Source organism: Mustela lutreola, chromosome 6 (assembly GCF_030435805.1).
Source record: "Mustela lutreola isolate mMusLut2 chromosome 6, mMusLut2.pri, whole genome shotgun sequence".
Classification (NCBI taxonomy): domain Eukaryota; kingdom Metazoa; phylum Chordata; class Mammalia; order Carnivora; family Mustelidae; genus Mustela; species Mustela lutreola.
The window spans coordinates 209,347-227,163 of NC_081295.1; the positions used below are offsets into that span (position 1 = coordinate 209,347).

General features: G+C 55.1%; 1 protein-coding gene across 8 annotated transcripts in view; it reads right to left on the reverse strand.

Moving 5' to 3' along the window:
* FAM120B (family with sequence similarity 120 member B) overlaps positions 1–17,817 on the reverse strand; it is an 88,906-nt gene that overhangs the window by 31,944 nt on the left and 39,145 nt on the right. For 7 of the 8 annotated variants that reach the window (XR_009354383.1, XM_059176441.1, XM_059176443.1 and 4 more), the window contains one exon: positions 16,364–16,456. The exons of the other annotated variant lie outside the window; for it this stretch is intronic. Coding sequence is in view for 6 of the 7 variants with exons in the window: in XM_059176441.1 (XP_059032424.1) it covers positions 16,364–16,456 (93 nt within the window). In the remaining variant the exon portion in view is untranslated. The remainder of the gene's footprint in view (positions 1–16,363; positions 16,457–17,817) is intronic. 8 annotated transcript variants of the gene reach the window in all.

Here is a 17,817-nt window from a genome sequence, read left to right on the forward strand (position 1 = left end):
AACACTGTCGGGGGAGCTGCTGAGGCATGCGATACATGCGTGCTCAGGGGCTCACGCGCCCACCCCAAGCCCCCCCGGCGCGTGAGTACCCCATCCTGCTGCCATCGGCGTGCTGCTCCGGCCGTCCGGCAGCCCCTCGCTGCCGCTGTGCTGAGCGTGCGACACGGCAAACATCTTTCCCGGTGAAACATCTGTTTATGTCTTTGCCTATTTTCTAAGTGGACTGGTTTTTACTACCGAGTTTTGAGACTCCTTACGTGTTCTACTTACAAGACCTTCATCAGACTTGTGTTGGCACATACTTTCTCCCATTCGGCAGCTTATCATTTCCTCACTTTTTACAGACCAGATGTTTTTAATTCTGATGAAGTCCAACTTACTGCTTTTTTTCTCTCACGGATCACACTTTTGATGCGAAACCTTGGAACTCTCTACCTAGCCCTCGATTCCGAAGTTTTCCATTTTCACCCAGAAGTCCTACAGCAGCACATGCTGCATCTAGCTCGCAGGACCAGTGAGGTGAAGGTCAGGACTCCTGTGTTTTGCCTGTGGTTGTGCAACAGCTCCAGCGTACTGCTGCCCAGACCTCAGCCGAGACCTCAGCTTCGCAGGAAGCGGGCGGCGGTCCCCGTGTGGTCCTGCTTCCAATTCCCTGACCCGTGCGTCCGACCCTCAGCTGATCTGCAGTCCTGACAGGTGCAGCGACATGACGAGCCGCATCAGCACCCACGTTAACAGCGATACTCCTCCGACACCATTCTTCCTTTCCAGGACTGTTTTGGCTCTATTTTGTTCTCTGCTGTATGAATTCTAGAATAATCTTGTCGTGTCAATAATAGCACAAAACCTTGCTGGGACTCTGCTAGGAATCCGTTGGGGAGAACGGATCTCTCCACTGTGCAAGCACGTGCAGTCCACGAGCACGGTGTATCCGCCTCTCCCAAAACTCGAGCCTCCTCGGACCTCTTTCACCAGCATTTGTAATTCTCGGCACACAGATACTGTTAGGGTTATACCTTGGTAATTCATTTTTATGGAACAATTTAAGTGGTGTTATCTTTAAAATCTTAGTATACAGAGATGCAATCTTTTGTTTTTATGTTGGTCTTTAGCCTGAGATCTTGCTGAACCTGAACTCCCACTAGCTCTAGGAGTTTTTTGATGGATTCCTTGGGATTCTCTGCGTACAGAATCACGTCATCTGCAAATTGGGACCGTCTTTCTGTCCCTCAGTGATCCGAATACCTGTTAGCGCCTTTCTCTGCCTCAGTGCACAGGCCACACCTGCCAGCTCTGGGCTCTCGAGTGGGATGGTGCGGGCAGACGTCCCCCTGCCGCCTCAGGGGGAGGCCTGTGGCCTGTCACGGTGTCAACGGCAGGGCACTGAGCAGATATGCGTTATCAGGCTGAAGAAGGCCCCCTCTACTCCTGTTCTTTGACGTTTTGTCACAAATGGGTACTGAATTTTGTGAAATGATTTTTCTGAACACTTGACAGGGCCGTGTGATTCTTCCTCAGTAGCCTAGGAGGGAATTACACAGACAGGTTTTTGAATTCTGAATCAGCCATGCATCTCGGCAGTAAACAACCCCACTTGGCCATGGTAAAAGACTTCTTTCTACACACTGCTTGGTTCGGTCTGCTACATTTTGTTAAGGATGTCTGTATCTGTGTTCATGTGGGACACTGTGTGCTTTTTTTTTGTAATTCATTTATCTGGTTTTGGTATCAGGGTAAATCTGGTCTCGTTGGGAAGTATTCCATCTTCTTATATTTTCTGGAAGATAATGAGAAGAACTGGCATTAACTCTTTGAACGCTGATAAATGACCCAGTGAAACCAACTGGGTTACAGGTGTATTTTGCAGAGTTTTAAAAACTGTGAATGAAATTTTCTTAACGGTTAAGGGGCTGTCTAAAACCTATTAGATAATGCATGGGTCACAGTCACTTGTGCTTTGGGGAGATCTAGTCCACTCCGTCTAAGCTGCTAAACTTGTCTGCGTTCGAAGCTGCCCAGAGCACGTGACCCCTGTGCTCTTGGCAGGGCCTGTGGGACACCTCCTCTACTCCTGACTGTGGCCAATTATGTTTTCTACTTTCTTACCAGGTATATACGCTGGAGCAAAAGTGGTTCCCAATGCTTGGCTGCCCTTCCCGGACTTCTGTTTTCTACAGTCTTGACTCAGTAATTCTTCATGACCCTTTTAGCCATCTGATACTTCAAATCTATTTTTTTAATACTTTTTTGGGAGGGTTTTTATTAGTCTTCGACAGGAAAATCCACCCAGACGACCTCAGTCTCCCAGTCCTGAGGGCAGTCCCAGCATCCTTGGTCTCCTCAGCCAGGGGTCTCGGCATCTTCAGATCATAAATATTTTTGGCAGTCTGGTGAAACATACGGATTCTTTCTCAGAATAACTTAGAAGCTTGAAGAATTAATTATAATGAAGTACAATTTTAAAAATAACTTAAATTTGAGGCGCCTGTGTGGCTCAGTCGTTAAGCATCTGCCTTCGGCTCAGGTCATGATCCCGGGGTCCTGGGATCGAGCCCCGCATCGGGCTCCTTGCTCAGCGGGGAGCCTGCTTCTCCCTCTCCTACTCCGCCTGCTTATGGCTTATGTTCCCTCTCTCTCTGCATCTCTGTCAAATTAAATAAATAAAATCTTAAAAATTAATTAACTTTTTAAAATAACCTGAATTTATGATCTATGAATTTACCCACTTCTTTGCCTATCTTCAAATGATTACGCGAGAGCAGTGAGTGTAGTAACTAAGCTGGAGACGAGGGTACAGGCAAGGACACGCACGCATTTCCCCAACTGTAAGGTGCCATCAGACCTCCGTGACCCTCACTGGTGACACACCCACAGCTGCTGCTGCCATTACTAGGATCTGTGGGCTCCGTTGTAAATAAAAGGATGGATTTAAGTTAGAAGGTGGTAAAAGTAAAGATGTATTTTTCTCCTGTTCCAGTTCATACACCCTCATTTTAAGAATCCTTAAAATTATATCCCACGTATACCAGCAATTCTGGGCATGACAAAAATAAACACATGCGCTGGCAGGTGAGCACTTTAAATAGATGGGCCACAGCCCAGAGACCGGCACTTGCTTCCTTGTACTTACGGAGTCTTTGCAAAGTGTGTTCATTGAGGATAATTCCACCAACAGACATGGGCATTTTGGGAACCTCTAGTACAGTTTTAATTACCAGGTGCTAAAAATAAACTTTAAATCAAGAAAAACACGTAAACCAGAAATAAAGTCAGAGTCTTAAAGAGCTGGATGTGTTGATAATTTCATTTTTCAAACATAATCACTTCCCTTTGGATCCCAACTTTCGAGGTTAACTCTTCAATCCTCAGTGCTTCTCTGCTGCCTAGAAAGGACCGAGCCCTCACTGCTGCGAGGGGTCGGGCAATGCCACGCGAGCCAGAGAGACGGCACACACAGCAGGTGGCACTGAAGAGGGAACCTTCCTTCTCCTCCCTCGGGTGCCCCCCCCCACGCACGGCCACCCCGTGAACAGCCCCGTCCCTCCTTCTCCACACTCCCCAAGGGGGTGTCGCTCTCTCCAGCCCCGGCACCTACCCCCCCACCCCCCCACCCCCGCCACCACTCTTCAGAAGCCGTTCCAGGGTCAAGTCCAGCACGCGTCCTCAACCCTTCTCCAGACGGCCCTGTGCCTGGGCGCTCTGCCCCCCCACCGCACACCCATCTTCTCTCCAAGCTCTCACCCGTCCTTCAGGAAGGTGTTTGCAGGACCCCTCGCTGACATCGTTTTGCTACGCCTCTTTCTTCTCCCTGTGTTGATACATCGCAATGGGCTCACGCTTCCCAAATTCACCTCCAACGCTAACTCTCCACAAGCTTCAGACTTGCAGGTGCCACTGTGTGCACACACATCGCACGTGGGACCCTCCCCACACTGAGCTCTTTCCGTCTCACCTCTGACACCCAAACCAGGAGAACAGGGTCCCCACACCTGGGTCGTCCATCTCGGCCTGTAGGCATTCCCTGAGCACACCTCACCTTCAGTCCCGCCAGCAGCAGCCCCCACACCCCTGTGCTGGGCCCCTTGCCAGACTCACTCTGTCCCTACCCATGACCTATTTGGGCTGGCCTATGTGGCCCCTGGAGGGGTGCCTGTCACTTTGCTGCCGAAGCCCTCCTCACACACACACACACACACACACACACACACACACACACGGGGGAGTCCCAGCTGTGACCAGAGCAACCTCTTCAGTCTCTAAGCCGCACAACGAACCCAGCCAATGTCTCTGCTCCCTTCTGAGGCACTCCTGTCCTTACCCCAGTGTCAGCTCAGACCCGTTACCTTCCAGGCTAGGGGCTAAGGCTTGGAGGAGGCGGAAGAGGGGACAGGAGTGTCCTCCCAGCCCAGGGGGCTGCAGCTCGGCAGTCACACTCCCGCCGAGCCCAGCCTCCTGGGACGAAAGCCCTTCTCTCCCTGCACCCCCGGACTGACAGAGTCAGAGTTCTGCTCTCGACTCAGTGAGTGAGCACGCTGCTTAAATCCAGACCCTGCTCTTCAGGATACTTCCTCGGCTGTCGGCTTCTGCTGCCCTACACACGGACGGCCTAAGGGTCTTTACCAGGGCAAGGGGTCGACGCCACCTCACAGCAGGGCGCTTATGCACAAGGACACGGTCACGGTCTTCCTGGGTAAGTGCCGTGCAACACAGGGCAAGCTGAGTCCACACACGCCGGAGGCCCCAGTGCGCCCGGGCCGAGGCACGTGCTGGTGAGAACAGGCACACTCGTGCCAGCTTCCGTTCCAGAAGGAGACCCTGCTGTCCATTACCTGTGCAGATGGGACACGCTCACAGGGAGTGCCGTCTGGCGGGAAGCTGCCACAGCAATGGCCACGCAGTGGACAGGCTCCGGAGCTGGGAGGCCCCCGTCCCCGCCACGGGACCGTGGGACATTGTGAACCTTCTGCGGGGCTCAGCTGTCCCGCCTGGTACTAATGAGCCACCCAGGCGCTGCAACCGTGTGGGTCCTGCCCACGGGAACTGAAGGACAGAGGACCAAAGACAGACTTTCCTCTGGAACATGACCTACTCACGTCTTCCAAAAGCAAAGCTCTCTACCTGCTTGAAATACGAAGTCACACGTGCTGCGGGAACAAAGCAGAGGAAAGGTCAAGCTGTGCCACCTGCACAGGTGTCCAGGGACAGCTCGGGCAGCGACGCAGGCCACTGCGCACCGACCGACAGGAACTAGGACGTCTGCTCTTGGAAAATAACCAACCCTAGAAGACATCAGAATGCACTGCCTCGGCTGAGAACACCACCCGCAGGGGCCCTGTCAGGTCCCGTGGTCCCAGAGAGGAAATTCGTCCAGCTGGGCTAAGGGAGTGGCTGCCACGGGACCCCTGCAGGCCCCACCGGCTCCCCTGACTTCCTCAATACGCTGGCTGCCTCCTTCAGGCTCAGGTGAGCTGCACGGATCACGCCGTGCTCATCTCATGCCTAACTGCCGCCTTCTCGGCCCCCGCCTCGAGGGCGAACATGTAACACGTCAGAGCAGGCGAAACGACCAACACGAGACTCTGGTCTCAAGCCCAGTTGCGCTGCCCTGGGGTCACGGGGCGGGGTGACATTACCAGTGCTTTAGGAACTTTTGGTTCAAGAAACTGCATGGCCATTAGTCCAGTTTCCTAAACATGACTTTCTCCTCCTCCCCCAACTCCCACAAACTCCCTCTTTTTTTTTTTTTTGGAAGGAGGAGATGGAGACTCCCGAGCAGACTCCACACCAAGCCCGGAGCCCAACACAGGTCTCGATCTCAGGACCCCGAGACGACCCCCTGAGCCAACACCAAGAGTCAGACACCCAACAGACGGAGCCACCCAGGCGCCCCCCGCCCCCCGGCTTTGAGCAAGGGTAGAAGGCCCTGGGAGACCAAGGAACACATGGCACACAGAGGCACAGGTCGTGCTGGTGCTGGGGCCCGAGGCCTGGCTGGTTCTCTCCGATTCAGCAACTGCCGCGTGCGGTCCTGGTGAGGATCTCATGTCAGGGGCAACTGGCAGGTCCGTGGGATTTCCCTGCGCGTCTCCATCTCTGGGAGACAGGAAACAGCACTTCTCAGCCATGGCTGCCATGTGATTTTACTTTCCGAATTATAATGTAAGGTTTCAGAGAACAGACCACACCTCTCCTGCTCATCGAGTCTGCTAGGAAGAGGGTTCTAGCAGGTTGGCTGGAGATGCATGGAAAACCAAGTGGAGAGCCGTGCTCCTGGAGGAGGGTCATCTCCTAATGACCGAGACCAATTCCCCGCCACTCAGGGAACAGAGAACCCAGCTTCACACGAACTGGGGCGCGTGGGGAGCAGAGCATGTTCGCAGGCTGTAGGGCTGACCTGAAGCTCCGAGGGTATCTTCCAGCAAAGAAACCCCACATCAGCTGTCCTTTCCCAGAGAAGTGACACAGGAGAGCTCCAGCCGCCACGGCGGAAGGCTGGGCCTGGCTCCAGGCTCCGAGTCCCCAGCGAGCACAGACTGGTTCCATGTGCCTAACAGGTGTGGCCTTACAGATCAATTAACAGAGACATGTTCTAGGAGCAGTCAGGGGCTCTGGCGGAACCAGGAGGAAGAGCTGGGCCCTGCCAGACGCCCGCCCAGGTGAGGGGGCCTCTGATGGGGACCCAGAAACTGGAAAGACCAGTTCCAGTTCCAAGGCTGCCCGGGAAATACGGACAGTCAACAGCTCCACGGAATGGTGCCCCCTCCCAGGCCAAGAAGGTCCACTAACCGGGGCTTATTGGCAGTTCCACAAAACGACACTAAAACGGAACAGAACTACCACGGTTGCAAGCTGCAGCCCGAGCCAACCTCAACTCCACTGCGGCCAGGGCCTCGCCAGGGCGACTGCCCCACAGGCATGCGGAACCCCACACAGGGCGAGGAGAGCACCAGCAAACAGGACAGGAACAGACTCGGAGGTCAGGCTCCACAGGCCTGCACACACTAGCAGGTCCCCTGGTCGCAGCGAGGCACAAACAAAGGAACCCTCAAGGGACCCGCGTGAGCCCGGACAGGCTGGTGTGGGACCCATTCACACCCGGCTGTCCTCAGCCCTCCAGTCAGGACACTTGGAGCGCCCTGGGGAGTAGAGGAACGACACAGCCGGGTCCGCCCGAGCCACGCAGGAGCCTCTGAAAACCCTGTGGAGGTTCAACGTGTCAGGCTAGTCCCTGTGTGTGGGACACCTGTCACCAGGGCCCCTCACTGCACACACGGCGGGAACTCTGAGAACAGTTGTCGACTATACACTCGAAACGACAGTCACAGTTCAATTAAAAAAAAAAAAAAAAGTTGTTGAGTTTACATGTAAACAAATGACCCTGTGTCAAGACTAGATTTCTCCCGACGCACAGGGGCAGGCGCAGGAAGAACCCCAACACTGTGCTGGGGACAACAGCAGGGTGGACCCTTCCACGATGCCTGTCTTGAGAGGCCAAGTGCCTTCATACCCAGGGCCACATTCGTGTCCCATCACTGTGCGGGAGATGCCCTCTGGATGCAGACAGACGCCTGCACAGAGAAGCAGGACGCGGGTGCTCACGGCCCCAGGACTCTCGGGCACAGGGTCTGGCACACGACCTGCAAAAAAACGTGCTCCCCTCCAGGCTGAGCTGCCGTGCTGCAATCCCAGGAGTGCCGTGTCAGCGGGTCTGGGGCTCGGAGCTCCAAGCGGCACAGTGCCGCCCATTCCCACATGCTACCCTCCCAACACACACCCGAAGTTCAGAACTGACCATCACGCGACAAACAAGAAAGACCACCTGTTTTCTGTGGCTTCCAGAACGTACCCAAGAGCAGAGCAAAGCAGACAAGCCCAGCCAGGTTTAAAACCATGCCAACCACAGCAAGTCCCGGTGCCCAAGGAAGCCACCATGGGAACCGCACGGCGTGGGAGCGTCCTGGGGCACGAGGCCTCCTGCTGCCATAGGCAAGCACACCACGGACCGCGCTCCTTATCCTGGCCCCTCTCCAGACCGAGCCACGGAGCCCACAGGCCATCCCACAGCACTCTGCAGCTCCCGAGATGGGCTCGGCCAACCCCTACCTGTCTCCATCATGGCACGTCAAAGCAGCATGGCCCCCTCTGCGGCCACCCGGTCAGACCCACCCCCACCCCCACCGTGAGATTATGCGATTCTACTCCCAAGTGTAAAATGTCAGAAAAAAACAGGTTGAAAAAAATGATAAAATACCAATCTTTGCAAGAAAGACAGGAGGATAATATGTGAACTACCAGCCATAATTCCACCATTCTCCTGCCTGGCCCTCCGGTCACCTAAGACATCCCACAGTCAATGCACACGAGCAACAGAGTAAAACCACCAAGCCTGGCCCCGGGGGAACTTCAGGGGCTCAGATCCACCACAGGCATGAAGCGTCGGAGCCAGAACGAGGAGACAGGACCCCTGGGTCAGGAAGACGAGGAGCACAGATGGCCCCCGCACTCCCAGCACTGCATGAGCTCTAGCCGGCACCCACGTCCTGGGGGCTGGTGGTGTGGGAGCAGGAGGGGGAGCAGGGGCACGGAGCAGGACTGGGAAATCTCAGGACACTCAGCGCCCTCAACCCAGGGTATGCCTCTGCCAACCTGCGGAACGGGGTCTGAAAAAAAGAGGTGAGACACAAATCATGTCCGGAGATTTGGTTCTGCTATAGAAAAACCAATTTTTATTTGAAGATTCTTATTCATGAAGACAAAATACTCCCGTAAGCATTTCAGTCTGAACACAGACGGTGATTGACGAAAGTCTCAAGCAGTCGGCACCAAGTACTGACAACGGACAAACATTCCAGGGAAGTTACGAGACTCCGCCTCCACCCCAAGGAGCCGAGGACACACCTCACTCCATGCAAACAACCCCAGCTGAGGGGCTTTCCAGGAAAGTGCGGGCACTAGAGAAGATAAGAGCATACGTGAAGCCCAGCGTCGGGTCTGGAAGAGCGTGAGCCCCAGGAGAGGGGCCGGGAGTCCTCCAGCAGAAGACAAGGGACACTCACAGACACAGGAAGGGGACAGGCCCTGAAGCAGGTCTGGTGACACCGGTGAGGCATCCCTCGGCACGCAGGCAACTGCCCCATGTGGGTATGGAGGAACAGGTGCGGGTCCTTCCAGAAGGGAAGGGAGTCCCTCCACAGAAGGCGTGCGGAGGAGGCAGCGAGGCCACGGCCCAGCGTGAGAGCTCTGAACATCAGCCCTTCGCCTCTGCCCTGGGAGCGAGTGACCTGCCAGAGGCCAGTCTCGAAGTCCCAGGGAGGGGTTCCCAGGGAGAAGTGCAGTGACAGGTATCAGGATGGCGTGGGGACAGCAGAGGACAAAGAGGGGATGGAGGCCCAACTCTGCACAAAGCTCTTCCATTCCGAAGCCCCACAACTGTGAACCTGGACACACACACAGGAGGCTCCTCTGGGTGCGGCTGGCCTGGGCGTCGGCACAGACCCACGGCCCCGCCCAGGCTCCACACGAGGCCGCTTGGTGCTGTTGCCGCTGCCGCTGGCCAGCACTGATGGGCGTGCAAGCTGCACACCCAGCAGCATCACCGACAAAGGGGACAGTGGCCCAGGTCTGGCCTGCTGTGCTCTGTGCTGCGACTTTGCCAAGTGACTCCTGCTGCTCTCCTCCAGGGCCAGTCAGCTGGGGAGCAACCGGCTGTGCACGGATCGTTCTGGAGCCAGAGATCTCCCCTGAGAACTCCCGTGAGGCATCCCTTCTGCTGCCCTGAGCCAGAAGGCATGTCCTCACTGCTCGCTGCTCCCAGAGCAACCTGGGGGGTGGCTGCGGGGCTCATCTAAGGGCGAGGGTCGGAAGTGCAGAAAGGGCACCAGGCCCGCAGCTGAGCCATGACAGGCCTCTCCTCTTCCTCCACAAATGCGCCTGCTCCCCGGAGCTCATGTCCTCCGAACAGCGCCAGGGACACACGGTACAACCCGTGTCACCGGGAGCACAGGGCCACAGGCACAGCCAGACTTGGGAGGGACGGCCCGGCCCCCGAGAGCATCCTCTCTTCCTTCCCCAGAAGGCACTCCATGACCTTCTGCCGGCCGCCGGCGGACGGGCACTGCAAAGACCCGTGTGGGCGCGCGGCCGAGATGGAGGGTCAGAGCAGGCCTGCCGCCTGTTGGACGTGACATGCCTGTCTCACTTAACCCGTCTGGGGTGTCTCCATCTTCCGTGCTTACAGATCAACTTCAAAAGTCTACCAGAAGTTCCGACAGATTCTACTTCTACTATCCATTCATTCATCAACTTTTTGAGCGTCTAAGAGCAAACGCATTTTTTCTAAATAACTCTTCTAACACGCATTTCCACGATGCTGTAATTTTCTGGCTGTTTCCGTGGTTTCAGCAGTAAAACCTCACTCCGTGGGCTTCACTTTGATGTGCTAAGAGCAAACGTGATCTCAGGATGTCCTGGAAGCAACTTTATCTCATCACCAGAATTTAAAGTGTTTGCTCTGGAAAGTGACGGTTCACCAACAGGGGCATAAAGTTCCTTTAATGGAAGATGTCTACCTTTGCTTCTACACGTGCGGCCTCTACTCGTCCCGGAGGGAGGCTGTCTGGGGAGAGGAGACAAACCCTGACATCACCCGACTGCGGCAGGTGCCCCAAACTCGGGCAGACCACCCTGGACAGGAGCCTGTCACCGGAGCCCGCCCGCACCACCTCCAAGGTCCACGTGTTCCGGCTGCAGCAGACAACACTGTCTTCAGCGGTAAAGCTTCCCGAGCATTTGACATTCACACAGCACCCAGCAGGCGACAGAGGATCCAGCAAGGAGCAAGTCACCAGACCCCACATCCAGACTTCCTCATGGGTGGGCCGACTCCAGAGCTCAGTGGACCCTCACCACCCCTTCCGAGGGGTCTTGGCCAAGACACCAATCTTTGTCTTCACTTCCCTAGCGACGTAACAAGACAGAACTTTCATTTCCCTCGAAGGAATGACATAAAAATTAACTCTTATATTTATGAAGTCCTCCTAATTTCTCTAAGAAAAAAGAAAAAAAAAAGAAGTCCAAACCCAAACGAAAGCACCCTATTTCTGGAAGGTATTTTTGCTGTTCTCACCCCTGAGTGGGCTCTAGGCCAGCACGAAGGCCAGTGGGATGGTCTCTGTGCTGAGGACATGCCCTGCCCAGGGACTTCCCAGCTCCCAGAAAAGCCTAAACACCTGCCTGCTCGTGTAAGCTGGGGGCCAGCAGGCTTTTCTGCGAAGGGCCACGGGGACTTACTTCTGGTCTTTGGGGGCCGTATGGTGTCTGTCCCAGCTCTCAACTCTGCTGTGGCAGTGTGAACTTTATGGACCTGACAGCATGTCCACACATCCTGAAAGAAGACTTCGCGGATTTTTCTCCTTACCAGTTAAAAATGTAAACCTTGTCCCAAGCTCACAGGCCATTCAAAGATCGCTGACAGGCCAGCTCTGGCCTAAGGGCTGCAGTTGGCTAAGGCTGGGCAAGAGCCGTGGGCAGAATGAGAACGCATTTCAAGTTGGCAAGATAAAGACGTGATCTGGAGAGTAGATGGCACAGACCGATTTTGAATTTCTACTGGTGAGCTTTACAGCTCCAGCTTCTGGCGACTTTCCTGCTGTCAGTGAGGGGGACCGTCAGAGCCACACGCGTGCTCACCCAGGGCTAGGGGAGCGAACCAGCCGTGTGAGCGCTGTGCTTGGACGCACGTCCATGGCAACCACCCCCCAAGACAAGAGGCCCGCAGCACCGTTCATTCTGTGGACTCAGGATCAGGAGTTGCCTGGGTGTGTAAAACGTTCTCCTAAAAGCCTGCAATTCCAGGCTACTCCCCAGCCTGGTGGCTAATTTTCCAGCAAGCTCAAGCTCCCCACGCTCCATGGGGAAGCCGCAAGCCCCTGGCCCTCGGAGCCCCACCCAGGCACCTGCACTCCTCTCTGGGGAACGGTGAGTGGGCTTCCCGATGGGTGCCGGTGGCCAAGGACACATGCAGGCAGCTGTGCGCCCCTCTGTCCCCAACGCCCCACCCGGAACCACCTGTCACACAGAGCACAGACCGTGGCCAGGCGCACGCCACTCCTAACCTGCCCTTTCCAAGTCCACAAAACCCTCTGTTCTGAGGCAGGTGCGGACTCTGGTAAGAAGCCGGTGAGTGGAGCTCGTCAGCCCTGTCATCTGACAGTGTGGCCGGTTCCCACACCCAGGATGTGCCCATCAGACCGCAGGTCTCACCCTGGGAGTGCACCTTAGCTTCCGCAGGTTAAGGACCTCTTCCCCCCAAAAAGTAATTGAATGTCACCCCCAACAGTCACAGAGAAGCTTTATTTTACCCTAACGATCCGGGCTCTTAACATGTCACCAGTTGGTGGGACTTCCCTGAAGCTCCACTTCATTTATTTTCCGTTAAGTGACTTAGGCTACATTCTTCCCAAAGACGGACCATCACCACGACCAAAGCAGGGAGTTTCCCGCTCCTTGGCGGGAAACAGGTCCTTCGGTCCCTCTGTCAGCACTACTTCTGGGCAGCACGGCTGCGTCTGTCCCAAGTCCCTCCAGTAAACGGTGACCACAGAAGCCTGTCTTTAGGAGTTACCCAGTGAGAGGCACGGTGGTTCTGATGGGGGTCAGTGTGTGTCCCCACAATCCTGGCCCATCCTGGCCCACCCTGCGCTCCCTCCCAGGTCGGCCGGCAGCTTCCTGCCCTGGGCTCCCTCCGAGTGGGCTTGCATTTCATGAACCGACACATCAAGGCCCTCGTCTTTGGGGATTCTCTCCTCTGTGGGTCTGTGGTCTGGCACCTACTATCCCTTAAAACACTACTTGCAAACTGCTCAGAAGAACGTTATTTGAGAACCAGGCACAAGATCAAAGGATAAAGTCAAAGATTCAACTCAGAATCAGAAAACCTCCTGCAGAAATGCTAAAATACTGTTATTTCTTTACTCATATTCTACTGGTTAAATGTCAGACAGTGCTCCAGCAAGACGACACGGCCTCAGATTAAAATACAGAAAACACAGAGATAAAATCACATGTCGCAGACGAGCTCCACAAAACCCCAGTCGCCACCACGAAGCACTTCCCAAGCGTTTGCTGGGCACTGCTTTAAGCCAGCTGCTGAGGGCTACCAACAAGGACCCTTCCCAGCCTTCCAGAGCCCAGAGTTTAGGCAGAGAGACCCACCTCTCCCATACAACACGAGCCCAGTGTGAGTGGCGAAGACCTCCTCCAGCAAGAACAGTCTAGAAGGCCAGTTCTAGAAGGACATTTCTCTGGCCTGCCACCCTTGGGGAGTCCTGCTGCTTAACCGGAACCCATCCCCACATTCAGATGTAAACATCGAGTTGGAAGTCTCCCAGGAGCTTTGGCTTATCACATTTCAGTCTCAGAAAATCTGAGACACACTTAGGAGCTTCACAAAAACAAACACATGCATTCAACTCCCCAGGAACGAGGCCCCAGGTAGGAGCCGACGGAGACAGGAAATGGCGTGGTGTTTGCCTTCCCAGTGGACGAGGCAGAAACAGGACGGGCACAGAGTCTTCTCTCCCACACCCTCCTTCTCTGCCGCCTCTGCTCTACCCTCTGCTCTTTGCTTTGATGCTGCAAGTGGAAGGGTCCTAGCTTTGCTTTTCAGGCCAGGAGCTAATCACGTGAATCCCAGACTATTCCACGATCACCCACGCCCACGGGTGTACGGGAGCTGTGGCTTCCATGACTCTGGCTGGTGCATCAGAGGCTATGAGCAACAGCGGTTAAGTTACAAGTCACCAGCTACCCAGAGGATGGCCCAGGGCAGACCACATGCCACAGCTGCCTCTCTGGCTCTGCTGGGAGCTCCAGGGAGAGGTGGCAGAGGCACAGGGGGCTCTGCAAAGGGGGTGTCCCCCCAAGGCCGCACCTACCCAACCACTCTGCCCAGTCAAGCAGGCTCTAGTCATGTCAGCAGAGTGACGGGCGCTGAAAGCAAACGAGGAGAAGCTCCGTCTCTCCCTCTAGGCAGGCCTGCATCAGCAGAGCAGGAAGAGCGTGAAAACCCCGCGCAGGACCCACAGCTCTCCCACCAAGGTCCCCACCGTGAAAGCCTGCCTTGGGCCGCACTCCCCAACGACCAAGCCGGGTGCCAGAGTGAGGCCCGCAGGTCTCTCGGGAAGAAGTGCCGCATGTGAGAGGTACTGTTTCTTAACAAAGACAAGCCAACGGCGTGCCACGGGCTCAGAAGGGGAGCGAACACAGCGCGGGACCCAGTGCTCGGTGGGGCTGGCAGCTGAGTGTTCCCTAACCTTTGCTTCGGCGACCGCATGTCAGGCAGGCGCGACTGCGCTATGGGGCCGAAGGTGAGGCGCAGCGCAGACCCAGAGACGCGCTCCGTCCCGCAGAGAGCACCCTCCGAAGGGCAAGATGGGCCAGCCACGACGGGCTGGACGTGGGGTTTTCCAGGGGAGGGACACTGGACTCTACCCACGGGAGGGACACTGGACTCTACCCATGGAAGGACAGAGCCAGTCCAAGAGACCAAGTTTAAGACAAAGGATGAACGGGAATACGAAGACAGAGGGAGGGCCCAGTCAGCAGAGCAAAGGCCCAGGGAGGGCAGAGGGCGTGGCCTGGGGGTTGGAGCCAGGCCTCACCAGAAGCCCCAGAGCGAGAGGTGCCACCCGGCACCTGCCGTGAACCCTATGGCCACGTTAAGTAAAATCTTCCAAATTCTTTCTACAATTTCTCGTCTTCAGTGATTAAACTATGGAAGCTGAAAACCTACATGCCGCACCCGGAGTTCACGAAGGCTCAGAGACTACCAGCGCCTTGGAGGTTAAGGGCAGCTGTTCGCGCTCACACAACAGAGACCCTGCCAGAAAGGGACGAAGACTGTGGTGTGGAGGAGCCAGGACAAGGGACCCTCACTGGGAGCACCCCGTTCGGCTGATGGGAACCACGGCCCCCGAAGGTGCCAGGTGCCACTCAGGTGGCCGTGTGCCTGGAACAAGCGAGACCGTGATAAAGTCAGGTCTTCCTGAGGCCCTGGGGGATAGTCCAACCAGAAGCTGGTGCGGGCCTGGACACTGACTACCCCTCACACTCTAGGACTGTGTGCACGGCTCTCCCGTCTGAGACTCCCTGTCCACCACGTACCAAACTGCTCCCACGTGCACACCATGCCAGGGGTGCTGGTGTGAGGTCCGACTCATGGTGCACAACACCACTACCACGGCAAGGGCCCCTAGCATTAGCCTAGCAATAACCCCAAATTCACTTTTTAAAACTGTGCCTTGCCAAAAGGAGGAAAAAAATCCACTTCTAAAAATAACTTTCTTGACTGTAACATAATGACTCCGCTCACACACACGCCATCTGCACTGTATTTAACTGGGCTGCTACAAGAATCAGTCCATGGAGTAAACGTGGTACGGAGGAGTTCTGAGATTAGATCGGAAGCTGTTTATAAATGAAATTTGTTTTCTGTTTTTTTTTTTTTTTTTTTTCACTAAAAGACCAATGAAAACGAATTCAATTAACTAGAATCTGTGGATAAAACTCATTACCATTATCCAATGGCATTTATAAAGCAAAGTCTTCAGTTTCCACAAAAACTGACCTGACCTTGGGTTTTCCTCTAGGAAACAGGGGTGGCCACAGCGCAGAGGAGCCAGGCTCAGCTGCCAATGGCTCGTTCATGAAATTCAAGGCATAAACACCCATGAGCGGCAACATCTGAATAAAAGCAACACAGGCGCGAAATCTCCATTACTGAACGCTCCACAGGCAAGCCACTGAGAGAGGACACACAGCGGGTGGGACGTGGCCCAGCCCCAAAGAGCGGTCACCAACGTCTGGAAGATGAGGCCCACAGACAAAACAGGCAGGACAAGCCGTGTATGGGCCAAAATCACGAACATCAGAAAGAGGCGTCGTATTTTCCTAAAGTTAGCAAAGCTTATAAGGGATCACGCCGACTATTCTGCTCACGTGACTACAATACAGAGACAGGATCAGTGCTGGAATGAGGGGGCTCTTGTGAGCACGTGACTCGGCAGAGACCGAGGTCTAGAGGGCCACTCCCCAGAAACTGAGTAGTGGCCATCTGTATACAGGGCGCCATCTGTATATGGCTCTGTAAGAGCTTCAATAACCTGGCAAGACCCTGGGCTCCACTGTGCGACGGACGAAACCAACCACAGCATCGTAAGAATACCGTGATTACATGCGCTTTCTTATCTTTTCTGTGGAACACCAGCCAAAACTTAAAAACGCAACAGAAGAAAAGGCTGGCAAGAGCGCCGACCCTGGTCAGGCAGGCGGTTGCCAGAACCGTGACAGTTCATCAGGCCAGTACCTGCAGGTCCACAAGCTGCACCGTTGACTTTCCTTGGAGGCACAAGGCCTGAGCAATAAAAGCATGCAGATCCTCCAGGCAAAGAGTGTCCACCTGAAAGGGAGAAGAAAGAGAAGCAGCATGAACCTTGGGAAAAACGCGACACTCTGCACACGGATCCAACGACTGAACACAGGCGCACACACAGGGCAGGAGATGAGGCAGAGGCGGAGGTCAGTGGGCCTCTTTGTCCAGAGCCCACAGCCCATAATGCCCAGGGCCAAGCTGGACAGGGCCCTGGTTGCTCCATAGCAAGGGGGGAAGCTCTAGAATTCCTGGGAGAGGCCAGGACTCACAGCCAAGCCCAAGTCTTACAGCAACACAAGTGACTGCTCTGGGCACCAGATCCCAGATCTGGCAATCCGGGGGTTTGCAGTGTGAGCTGGGATGATCAAAGCTGGGATAAACTTCCACCTTCGCCAGCCCTGGTGAAACCTGCAGACTCAGATCCCAGGACCCCCACATGTGAGACCCTCTGCTCTTCTGTGGAATCAAGGAGCCCGACCAAACTGTGAGCAAGAACAAGGAGCGCGGGGATTTGGAGACAGATGGGGAGACTCTGGGGCTCGAGACAGCGGTGGCAAGGAGGACGGGCCTGGGAGGACCATGGACAGCGGCTGCCCCAGGGCCCCTCCTCCCAGCTTACGGGGTGGTGACCTTTCCCGCTCATTTCCCGCTCAGCCACCAAATGCTGCCGGCAGAGAAAAGCACTGCAGTTCCCTCGGTCAGCATTTCCACAGCCATCATAAGAATCGAGAACCTCTTTCTACAGAGGAACACGTTCTGTGGCAAGTAAAGGCCTGAAGGGAAAAAAACAATCAGGATGACAACCACAAACCCGTGGGTTAGAATTCTGATTCTTCCTCAGTGATAAAAGTGGCTCATGTTTACTCCTGATAAAAATGACCCCACCATAATCCACAAAGACAGTTTTCTAGGGACTCCTGCTCTCCCCGGCCAGGACCCGCTGCCCTCTCCAGGAAGAGCAAATTATTTCTGGCATTGGTCACCTCCACCCGGCGCCAAGGCAGCAACCCCGTCACCACCCGGCCCTGTTCCATTGTGACGTACTTACTGCCTTTGTATCAAGGACAGCTCGAACTATTTCAGGGAATAACAAGTCCACAGACGCGTAGCACTCACGACCGAGAAAAAAGACCCCAGGCTACAGAAGCCAGACCCAGCAGAGAACACACTTTTTCATTCCATTAAAGCCCCATCGCTCTCCGTGGTGACTGGTTTTGTGGGAATGTAATTCTACTTCTTGCCGTTAGTGACTTTGGAAAGACGGGTGATTTTAAAGCACCAACTTAGAGGAGAGAGAGGCATCCCACAGACCGTCTCACAGGTGACCCACCTCCGCAGTGACAGATCGAAACCACAGAGGCGAGGAACATGGGCTCGCTGAGCATTTC